At 37.9% G+C, this 12,553-nt stretch overlaps 1 protein-coding gene across 1 annotated transcript in view; it reads right to left on the reverse strand.

Annotated features, from left to right (window-relative positions):
* LOC149922888 (atrial natriuretic peptide receptor 1) overlaps positions 1–12,553 on the reverse strand; it is a 151,109-nt gene that overhangs the window by 76,353 nt on the left and 62,203 nt on the right. The window contains exons 9-11 of the mRNA XM_090162321.1: positions 10,065–10,175; positions 9,854–9,925; positions 4,872–5,037 (exon numbers count right to left, since the gene is read on the reverse strand). Coding sequence (XP_090018447.1) covers positions 4,872–5,037; positions 9,854–9,925; positions 10,065–10,175 — 349 coding nt within the window. The remainder of the gene's footprint in view (positions 1–4,871; positions 5,038–9,853; positions 9,926–10,064; positions 10,176–12,553) is intronic.

The following is a 12,553-nucleotide window of genomic DNA, read 5'->3' on the forward strand; positions in this document are numbered from 1 at the left end:
GAGCCAACAGCTCCCTTAACTGGACTAGGAGGGTGGTGGCAAGCCCTTCGTGCCACGCGAGCCAACAGCTCCCTTAACTGGACTAGGAGGGTGGTGGCAAGCCCTTCGTGCCACGCGAGCCAAAAGCTCCCTTAACTGGACTAGGAGGGTGGTGGCAAGCCCTTCGTGCCACGCGAGCCAACAGCTCCCTTAACTGGACTAGGAGGGTGGTGGCAAGCCCTTCGTGCCACGCGAGCCAAAAGCTCCCTTAACTGGACTAGGAGGGTGGTGGCAAGCCCTTCGTGCCACGCGAGCCAAAAGCTCCCTTAACTGGACTAGGAGGGTGGTGGCAAGCCCTTCGTGCCACGCGAGCCAACAGCTCCCTTAACTGGACTAGGAGGGTGGTGGCAAGCCCTTCGTGCCACGCGAGCCAACAGCTCCCTTAACTGGACTAGGAGGGTGGTGGCAAGCCCTTCGTGCCACGCGAGCCAACAGCTCCCTTAACTGGACTAGGAGGGTGGTGGCAAGCCCTTCGTGCCACGCGAGCCAACAGCTCCCTTAACTGGACTAGGAGGGTGGTGGCAAGCCCTTCGTGCCACGCGAGCCAACAGCTCCCTTAACTGGACTAGGAGGGTGGTGGCAAGCCCTTCGTGCCACGCGAGCCAACAGCTCCCTTAACTGGACTAGGAGGGTGGTGGCAAGCCCTTCGTGCCACGCGAGCCAACAGCTCCCTTAACTGGACTAGGAGGGTGGTGGCAAGCCCTTCGTGCCACGCGAGCCAACAGCTCCCTTAACTGGACTAGGAGGGTGGTGGCAAGCCCTTCGTGCCACGCGAGCCAACAACTCCCTTAACTGGACTAGGAGGGTGGTGGCAAGCCCTTCGTGCCACGCGAGCCAACAGCTCCCTTAACTTACTTTTACTTTTAACCTCTACAAGTTTTTATAAAAATAAATAAAGCTTAATTTAATTTCACTGTCATCCTGTTAGGAATTAGACATTTTTAGATTGTATTTTAGTGAAGCAAGCTTTCAGATTTAAGTCTGGCATACTTTACCCTAATTCGGGTAATTTTTAGGAGATTTTAGGTTCACCAGAATTAACGATGAGAGTTAAAAATTGGTGTACCCCAACTCGGTTATTTTGAGGAGATTATATGTTAAAAATCGGTTTAAAATTCCAATATAAATTTATTTTAACAACCAACGTTTTAGTGGACCTGTTCCTGCTTCGACAGTTGGATATTTACACGTTAATATAAATTCCTGTTGCGAATTTTAAACCATGTTTACTGTTTAGATCTCATTATTAATTTCGTTTCTTTTCGCAATGTGGTACTCACTTCATCTATCTAATTTTAATATTAAATTTTAATTTCTAAGCAGTTTCATTAATGCAATGTTGATAAATTAAAATTTAACATTAGTAGTTTCTCACTCCATTTCTATTGTAACAATGTTTAACACAGATAGTAGTTTTCTAAAGTCACTGGAATTCCATAACTAATTTAAAATCGGTATCATCCAGTAATGTGCACCGCTCCTCTAATTGTGAGCGCTTTTGTTTTTATGAGCGAAATTTGAGTGGCAAAATGTTTTTTTAAAAGAGCGCGAAACGAAAATGAGAGGAGCGCCAAATTCAGCGCTCAAAAAAGAGCGGAAAGAGAGGAGCGCTTATTTTACCGCTCAAAAATGCGTGAGCGTGAGTGGATATTATGCTAGCGAGTGCGAGCGGTGAATGACGAAAATCCCCAACACTGGTCTCATCTTAGCAGTAAAATTTAAAATAATTCAGCTCAAAAGGCCTTCTTGTAATATACAAATATTTCATTTAGTTTATTTATGTACTTCTATTTTGTTTCATTTCATTAATTGCATATGATAAATTTATATATATTATTTAAAGGGAATATAACCTCAGGTATTTGGTGTGGAACAATAACGTTTACCGCTCTGGCCGCTCTTGCCTTTGGCTTTAAAAATGTTTGGCGCCACTGTACAGGGAAATTTGAAAAATTGAAGGGGTCTTACATAAAGATTGCTTGGCAGGTTTTATTCCCTTTAAGTGAAGCTTAATATATAATGTATACCATAAATTGAAAATTTAATTGCCAGGGTTTGAGGTAATATAATTGTTTAGTTATTAATTTTAAAGAAATTTCGGCTAAAGAAGGAACTGAAATAAAGTAGGTTATTATTTCAATGCTTCGAGGTATCTGTCTTTCAATAACTAATCAATTATACAAATATTGAACTAATTTTTTTATTTTAGATTTCTACGTCGTGGACATATGAATCTCAACTTTCCTTCACTTTCCTTTAAGTACCTTAATGTTTTCCCCTTCGGAACTTCAAAGATAAGCTTTTTAGCGTCGTGACTAAGGCTGGTATCTTGCTCTTATTGATGGGACAAATGGAAGCTAAGAAATTGCCTTTTCCTTCGGATGGCACTTTGGCGGCGGGTTAAAAACCAATTACCCGGAAAAAAAGACATTTTATTGAGTGTACATTTTGGGCCAATATATCTGTAGGAAGAGAGCCCGTTTCTCGTATGTAAAGGCGAGCCGACCCTTTTCTGCCCAATTGAGGTTCTTTCTTTCTCTGGGCGATTTTGCCCAAAATATACGCGAGGAAAGCCCGAGAGCGCACGTCCAACTCAATCACCAACTTTTTTCGTTCCAAATTCTCTCTCTGGCTCTAATCTTATCTCACCGGCGAATGGATTCGGGTTAAAAAACAGCCAACGGGGAAAAAACATCCAGCCAAGAAAGGAGATGGATAAGACCCTATGTGGGTGTCTCGCACCTCGAGCTGTTCGGATGCACTCTAGCACTGACTATTACTGGTCAAACTTCCACTTAAATTTGATCAATCTCGAAAATAAAACTGTCCAGTTTGTGATGGATTTGATCAACTGTGATCCGTCAAAAACTCGGAATTTGCTCTGGGATGGATTACATCAACTGCGAGGCGTTGAGATTTGCTTTGGTTTCGATTTGGGTAACTGCGTGGGGTTGGAATTTACTTGCGTAAAGATTAGATTAACTTCTAGAAGTGGTAATTTGCTCTCGGGTGGATTTGTGCACCTACGAGAAGTTGAAATTTACTTGGGTAAGGATTAGATTAGCAGCGAGAAGTCGTAATTTGCTCTAGGGTGGATTTGTACACCTACGAGAAGTTGAAACTTACTTGGGTAAAGATTAGATTAGCTGCGAGAAGTCGTAATTTGCTCTAGGGTGGATTTGTACACCTACGAGAAGTTGAAATTTACTTGGGTAAAGATTAGATTAGCTACGAGAAGTCGTAATTTGCTCTAGGGTGGATTTGTACACCTACGAGAAGTTGAAATTTACTTGGGTAAAGATTAGATTAGCTGCGAGAAGTCGTAATTTGCTCTAGGGTGGATTTGTACACCTACGAGAAGTTGAAATTTACTTGGGTAAAGATTAGATTAGCTGCGAGAAGTCGTAATTTGCTCTAGGGTGGATTTGTACACCTACGAGAAGTTGAAATTTACTTGGGTAAAGATTAAATTAGCTGCGAGAAGTCGTAATTTGCTCTAGGGTGGATTTGTACACCTACGAGAAGTTGAAATTTACTTGGGTAAAGATTAGATTAGCTACGAGAAGTCGTAATTTGCTCTAGGGTGGATTTGTACACCTACGAGAAGTTGAAATTTACTTGGGTAAAGATTAGATTAGCTACGAGAAGTCGTAATTTGCTCTAGGGTGGATTTGTACACCTACGAGAAGTTGAAATTTACTTGGGTAAAGATTAGATTAGCTGCGAGAAGTCGTAATTTGCTCTAGGGTGGATTTGTACACCTACGAGAAGTTGAAATTTACTTGGGTAAAGATTAGATTAGCTGCGAGAAGTCGTAATTTGCTCTAGGGTGGATTTGTACACCTACGAGAAGTTGAAATTTACTTGGGTAAAGATTAGATTAGCTGCGAGAAGTCGTAATTTGCTCTAGGGTGGATTTGTACACCTACGAGAAGTTGAAATTTACTTGGGTAAAGATTAGATTAGCTACGAGAAGTCGTAATTTGCTCTAGGGTGGATTTGTACACCTACGAGAAGTTGAAATTTACTTGGGTAAAGATTAGATTAGCTACGAGAAGTCGTAATTTGCTCTAGGGTGGATTTGTACACCTACGAGAAGTTGAAATTTACTTGGGTAAAGATTAGATTAGCTGCGAGAAGTCGTAATTTGCTCTAGGGTGGATTTGTACACCTACGAGAAGTTGAAACTTACTTGGGTAAAGATTAGATTAGCTGCGAGAAGTCGTAATTTGCTCTAGGGTGGATTTGTACACCTACGAGAAGTTGAAATTTACTTGGGTAAAGATTAGATTAGCTACGAGAAGTCGTAATTTGCTCTAGGGTGGATTTGTACACCTACGAGAAGTTTAAATTTACTTGGGTAAGGATTAGATTAGCAGAAGTTGGAATTTACTTACTTTATTTCCAAAACCAGGTAAAAATTCGGTTTCGTCTAAAAATTAATGGAAATTAACGTGTTTGCGTTTCACTACCTTATTTCCAAAACCAGGTAACTCGAAAAATTCGGTTAGTCTAAAATTTAATTGAAATTAACGTGGTCGCGTTTCACTACCTTATTTCCAAAAACCAGGTAACTCGAAAAATTCATTTTCGAAAAAATTCCTCTTGGGTTTATTATGTTAATGCACAAGATGATTGAAAAAAACATTCAAAAATTAGATTTAATATTTAAAATATAGTTATAACATTGTGTGTAACTAAATGTATGTGACATCTTGTTTTCAGTTGGAAACCTAGCTTTAATTTGAAAATAAAAACCGACATAGCGCTTGGCTAGACGGGAAAAATACGACTTAGAAAAGAGAAAAAAAGCTGTAATTGTTTGAGCTTACGTCTCCAAAGGGCGTACGAATCTTCGTTTTCATTTTCGTCGTAGCTCCGCAGTTCGTGCAGACCGAAATCGGTGATTTTTAATACGAAGCGAGAATCCACCACGCAGTTGGAGGATTTGAGGTTGCCATGACTACGCAGTTCGCTGTTGTGCAGATAGGCCATTCCCTGGTGGCGCCGCCGACGGAGGAAAAACCAAAAAGTTAATATTTAGCTCTCTCTCTCCTAATACGGCGGTCTGCCCTATAAGCTATAAAGGGTGGTAACGAGAATTAAAATTGCCTTCAATGCTGGCAGAACATTGTTCTCGTAAAATTGGCGCTCAGAATTTTGAAGATTAAATCAAAATTGGAAAACGGGAGAAAGACTTAAGCTCGCTCACGCGGTTGCTCAATAATCTCACCAGCGGTTCAATTTTTTTTGGCTGATCTATATACTCTTAAAGGAAAAGACCAGGTTGGGTAAAACTTGGGTCTATTTCAGAAATCATGTTTAAATAAACTCAAAAATATCAGTCGTCAAATTGTATATTTTTTAAATGACGATAAATTAATTTTTAAACGACTGAAATCTACCCGCCAAGCGAGCTGCCATTTTCTTTCGTCTTCCCTCAGACAGACCGCACGCGGAGCAAACGCGCGCAGGGCACAGGGCACTGTGATAGCGCGAAACGCGCGTGATTAAAGTCCTTAAACGTCACCGCGAAACAAAATGACAGATCGCTTGGCGGGTAAATTTGGCTCGTTTAAAAATTAATTTATCGTCATTAAAAAAAATATACAATTTTACGACTGATATTTTTGAGTTTATTTACACATGATCTTTCAAATCAATCCAAATCTTACCCAACCTGAACTTTTCCTTTAAAGGTAATTTTTGGTTTCCAGAATGGGTTTTATTAGAAATATCATAAGTAACATAATAACAATAAGTGTGTAAATTAGGAATAATTATCACCGAACTGATTTTCAGAGCTATTGCGCGATTAAGGTTTAGTTCTCCGCACAGAGCCCTCTGGTGTCTATATATGAACAAGGCCAAAAATACCACTACCAAGAACGATAACACGCTACTCAATTCAAGTGCAAGTTCGAGTAGGAGCTTGGCGAGAATGTCAGTGTCGAAAAAAGGTTCGGTCAGGAAATTAGCATTAAAACCATATGAAGTGTCATACTTCTTTTCTTATGTTACTTATGAAAGTATATAATATAGTCTTACGAGTGTGTAGGTCATTAAATTGAAACTTGTAACTTGGCTGACTAGAGTCAGTCTCAATGGAAGCTATCACGGCTCAATATGTACTATCCGTATTACCGTAAGTGTATAATATTATTACATAAGTGTGACTCTTCCTATTCTTCACGTGCCAAAGTTTTACTGAGTGTTATTCACAATACAGACTGCATTACGGGCTTCGTCACCGTTTTGCGTCCGATTACTAACGCGTCACACGTAGTCTTTGGCACCGTCTCGCTAGGGGGAGATTTTCTTCTTGTGATGACGTCACTCCGTTACTAGCTCTCAGTAAAATATTCCCCAAAGTGACAACCTTATGGAATAATATTATTGACTTATGGTATTACTTCGCCTAATGATGTAAAATGTCAAAAATACACAGTGTTCCAAAAATACAACTTTTTTAGAATATTGTGCATACCAATAGTAAATAACGGTATACAGGGTGTTTCAAAAGGTTATGCAAAAATTTTAAGTTGTAGGGGTGAGTTGAGAAGTATGCCTTTTTTTCCCCATTTTCCTACGATGAGTTAAAAGAACGCCAGAGAGCTTCAATGTGTGGCCTATTAGCCCTGGAAGTAGGCTGCAACAAGCGCAAAACCAAGCAGCAGGGACTTTAGATACTGTTTAAGTTTACTTTTATACGCTGGTTACCTTGATTGGTTTACAAAGTCCTTTTTTTACCTATCACACGAACCCAAACCTTAATGTTCGCATTTCCCTGCTGCTTGGTTTTGCTCTTGTCGCAGCCTACTTCCAGGGGCAAGTAGGCCACACTTTGAAGCTCTCTGGAGCTCTTTCAACTCATCGTAGGGAAATGGAAAAAAAAACAGGCATACTTCTCAACTCACCCCCTACAACTCCTTCAAATTTTTGCATAATCTTTTGAAACACCTTGTTTAGTGGTAAATATGGTAAATAATGGTATATATGAATTTATATTGCAAAATAATATGTGAATTCAACAAGATCATTCAAAAACGCAATACATGTATATCTACTATTTTTAAATATCAACTCTAGATGACCTTAAACTTTACTTTCATTACCCTACAAGTCTATTCTAATTCTTAAAAGTTTTACCTCGGATTTTACCTCTTTAAATATAGGTTTAAGATTTAAATGCTGTTAATAATTCGTTAACATACATTATTTATAATTATCTACCATTATTTCCCACTTTTTACATTTTATACCATAACGTTATTTACTATTATTTACCACCTGTTAAAGGGAATATAACCTCAGGTATTTGGTGTGGAACACCAACGCTTGCAGCTCTGGCCGCTCTTGCCTTCGGCTTTAAAAATGTTTGGCGCCACTGTACAGGGACATTTGAAAAATTGAAGGGGTCTTCCGTAAAGATTGCTTTGCAGGTTATATTCCCTTTAAATACCACAAACATTTCCCCGGTGTAATAGCTTTGGAAAGTCGCTAAATTTCGTATTTTCCCCCTCACTATTTGGTTCTTATGAAACGACTTTTGAAATATTGTACGGTAACACCAATAAATGAGGGACGGTACACTCAATAGTTAACAATGTTAGCATAGAGTAACGCCTGAGGCCAGCGCCACGGTGGCGGAATTCGAAAACTTGTCTACTCAAACAAAACTACGCGGCGATTAATCTTGAAGAGCTAAGAGGTGATCTCTAGACACTTCGGTAGATATATTGCAAACCTCTGCCACCAGAGGACGCGATCGGCGCTTTGCCCTTTGGGAACGTGGGTTGAATATTGAGTGTGCCCACCGGTGTTTGCTGCTCTAACCATGTTCCATAACATTGAGTGGGAGGCTAAATGTTTTATAGGTACTTCTCGTTTTATTAATTAATTTATATAGCCAGAAAGATTTATACCTAACAAGTAAGTATAAATTTTTAGGTACGTCAGGGACCCCACTCAAATCTTAAATTTTTTATAGGAAAAATAGGATTATATTTCTAATAATATAGGACTTTATAGGACTATTTTTACAAAATTATAGGATTTATATGACTATATATGCTATTTAATTTACTAACTTTATGCATTTAAAAACAAAATCTATATTTAGAGAAATAAATCTTTGATTTTCACTTAAAAAATAGAAACTATTTAACCATTTTATCACAAACATATACTAGTAGCTAACCATGTTAACAGTAACAAAAGTATAGACTAGAATGACTTGGTATAGGAATTTATCCTATAGCTAAATCTAGCAATTTAACTGAGACGATGGATTTGAAATGGGCAAAACATCAAAATTATAGGATTTTATAGGAATTTCTATGATTTTGCTAAAAATATAGGATGTTATAGGACACTTTTGAAAATATAGGATTTTATAGGAATTATAGGACCACTGGGGGCCCTGGTGTACGTTTGAGTGAAAAATACAGTTTTGATCGAATTATCGAATGATCGAATTTCGTTTGTTCGGAGTAGTTGCATTTCATAGAATTTTCAGTTGATCAAATAGTTATCAAAGTACTGTTTTAGGAGGAAGTGTAGTTAAACTGATGAAGATTTTTCTAAAGGGAATAGTTAGTTTTGTTAGGTTATTATATATTTTATAGTCTTTTTCTTTGTCGAATTTAAGGCCAAATTGCATTATATTTTCGAAATATGTGTAGTTTCCCCCAAATGTATTTTCGATCATTTGACGTTCGATCTAATTAATTTTGGAAATAAGTTGATTTGAACATTTGAAACAGTGTTTGATCACCTGAAATTCGATAAAATCCAAATACATTCTTTATAAAGGTTTCAGGATAAATGAAATATTAAAAATATTTTTTCCATACTATTAAACAGTAAAATGCTAGCTAACTATAATGATAAAACTAACTATATTTTAATTCATGAAAAATAATATACACACTTTTAACTAGTGGCGGGGTTACCTCAACATCTAAAACAAAATACAATTAGGGAAAAAATGTTTTTCAATGATTTAAACAAAATATCTTTATTTGAACAAAATTATCCCAAAACCTGAAATATTTTAAATTATCACACTCTTAGTTAATGAGATAGTTCTAATAACCGCACCGCCATTTCTAGGCTTTAAAAATAATAATTAGGATTACACTTGTCACAATGTCACAACAAAGGGACTACTACCATCCTCGTCTGCTCTTTCGTTTACCCGCGCATGTGTCCAATATTATTGAAACTCGCTCATTATTTGGAAAATTGCCCTTGAACAGAAGTATAACGAGATCCGAAGCTTTTGAAAATAGAGTAATTTAGGGACTTCTGGTACTTATAGGTACCTAATAGGAGCCCCGTAACGCGTTAATTTGTGAAATAAAATTGTAATATTTAATTTCGCAACACAGTCGGCGAATCTGCAAGTGCGACCCCGACTTCCATATGAATCTTTGAAAAGAAATAGGCCTATATCAAAAGTAGCATAAGGCCCAAAAGTGTGTCAGAACGGTATAGTAGCTAATGAGAGTTTGTCGCAAAGTAAAAAAGGGAAACGAAGGGGGGTCGGAAAATGCGTCATCAAAATCGAGGTACTCCAGCGCCGCCGAGTGAGGCGTTTTAGAACGTATGTCTACGGGCGAGTAAATCGAAGAGAGAAAATTGCGCCAGACTATAGACTAAATATAATGTTGCTAGTACTATTCCAACTAGTAGGTTATATAGTCTATAGTGTGACTAGGTCTCACTAAAAATTTAATGGGATTTGCAGACGTGATAGAGTATGTATAGTTTAAAAGGGAGAGGAGCTAGAAAGAGTATCGCTGACACGTACTTTTATTAAATCGTGGATTAGAGAGTATCGAAACATCCAGTCCAGTTTAATCTGCTCATTCTCTAAAATATCCTGCAAAAGGGTTTGGAAGTATCAAGTTAGAGTAAATAATGACCTCGCTTTGACCAGCCATTGAAATGATAACCGTCTGTATAAGTCTAGCGAATTAATTTCGTCTATATTTAGAACGACACGCAATTGCGTAACGGACCTGCAAGCTGCCCTTGGGACAGTACTCGGTGACCAGACAGGAGATCCCAGGCGTGTCTTCGATGCAGGCTCCGATGAAGCGCACCAAATGGTCGTGCTGCAAGTCCTTCATCTGCAAAATGCCCATTTTTAGACTTTGTCTACATATGACTCCGCGTAATTAATTATGCATTATTTTAACTTTCAAAATATAACGTATTAATTTATACTTCAGGAGAATAACTAACAAGGAGACATCAAAATGTCTTTCTCCTCGATTTGTTTCAAACTCGGTTGGTTAAGTAGACCTTCCTGTATCTTGAAAGCTACTAAAGGGAAAAGTTTTAATGGCCATTCGTTTTGCCATGGCAACCAAAAATGTTTTTCACAACTCCAGTTTAAACCTTATTAACGTAAAATAGCATGGCAAAATGGTTTACCCCTATTTCGCCCAAAATAGTTCTCCCAATTCCAATTTATCCCAATCCCATTTCTCCCAATTCCCATATCTCCCAATCCCATTTCTCCCAATCCTATTTGTCCCAATCCCATTTGTCCGAAAATAGTTGTCCCAAATCCCATTTGTCCCAAAATAGTTATCCCAAATCCCATTTGTCCCAAAAATTACACTTGGTATAAACATGAATCTAAGTTTTATTTTAATATGCAAGTACATCAAATTTTGCCCATTTCATTTTACATCGAATCCCCATTTTATTGCTTCGAGGAATTCTTCTGGGGTTTTGGATCCTAACCTAACCTAACCTAACGCCAAGTCAATTCACATATTCACAAAACGGTAAACTTACTTTGTTTACCGATTCCAAATAATGATTGGGAGAAAGGGGAATCCATATTTTTGGGAATATTGATCGTTGGGAGAAATGGGAATCATTTTTTTTGGGAAACTTGATCGTTGGGAAAAATGGGAATACATATTTTTGGGTTAAATGAACTCCGGTTCGGAGAAATGGAATTGGGACAAATGGGACACCATGTTTTTGGGAGAACTGATAACTTTGGGAGAAGGTAAAATTGGGTTAAATGGGAACATACCGGCAAAATAACGGATTCACATTTTCAAGAAATTAATAAATTAAAATTTTGGCAAAACAATTGGGTAAAATTGATAAAAATGGGTAAAATCGATAAAAATGGGTAAAATCATATGTAACATAATCGCTCATAAGTATGCCGTGAAAGCATTTTCTTTAATGAAACCTTGTTCACGGGATATGACGTAATTTACGTCATTGTCAACTCCGTGATGAAAAACGTGTCATCAGCTTTACTGATGGGAAACGAAAGTTAGTTAAAAATTTTAATTCCTCGAGCGTGTCCGGCTTTGATAATCTATGGTTTAGCTCGTGCCTCGCGATCACGAGATTTAGTTTCCATGGTAACCTTTCCAATAGCACAAGGCTTATAAGAATTTCGAAGTTTTTGGGTCCGTTTATTTCATGTTCCGCGTGAAACAAGGTCTCATTGAAATATTTTCTATGGAAATGTTGTACAGAGGCATACTTACGAGTAATTATGTTACATATGGTAAAATCAATAAAATCTCGGTAAAATCGTAGGGGTTTACAATCCGTGATTTTGCCATGCTATTTTACGGAAAGAAAGTTTAAACTTGAGTTGTGAAAAACATTATTGGTAGCCATGTCAACACGAATGGCCGTTTTGAAACTTTTCACTTTAGGAGCTTTCTACTTAACCCCCGAGTTTGAAAAAAGTCGGGGAGAAACACTTCGGGATGTCTCCTTGTAGAGGTCGGTAACGGTTAATCATTATCTATGTTTAAATTGATTTTTTTCGGGAAAAAAATGTAGCAAAGAAATTTACCGGTTAATATTTCGGGAAATGATTAAAAAACATGTATTATTCGTAAAACTTTAGCTTTTTATCGAAAAAACGTCGTTTTTCCGATTAATTTTACAAATTTATCAAAAAATTAATCGGATAATACAGAAATATAAATTAATTGATCAAAACGTTTTACGAATAATTTTGAGAGCTTTATCTATTGAAAAAAAGTTAACCATCCCCGACCTCTGTCTCCTTGTAAGTTTAAGACAATTTTTAGCGTTGCTCCCAATACACTCCATGGTCCGCCAGTATGATCCGCCCCTTCAAACTGAGGACTTCCGACGCGATTGCAACCGCAAACCAACTACCCCAAGGAGGACTCGCGTCAACCTCGAAAAAAGGTGTGCCGAAAGTCCTTTAATTTTACGAAAATAAAAATTAAAAAGTCGTGCGCGAACCAGCTTCTACAATAATTTTTTTATTCTCGCGCGTGATCGTATTTGTACCTTTAAAACTGCCTCTACTTGCCGTGAGATGGCGCGCTCTTAAAAAAAAAGTCCCGCATCCCATTCGAGACATATTTTTTTTTTAAATTACTACAAGAGATCAGAAACCAAAAACTCAAACTTGACTCTCCCATTGTACTTCATGCTATAAATGACGTCATTCAACTTTGGAGTATGTGGAAGGGTCACTCTGCGT

This window comes from Leiobunum rupestre, chromosome 11 (assembly GCF_980474605.1).
Source record: "Leiobunum rupestre chromosome 11, qqLeiRupe1.1.hap1, whole genome shotgun sequence".
NCBI classification, from domain to species: Eukaryota; Metazoa; Arthropoda; class Arachnida; order Opiliones; family Sclerosomatidae; genus Leiobunum; species Leiobunum rupestre.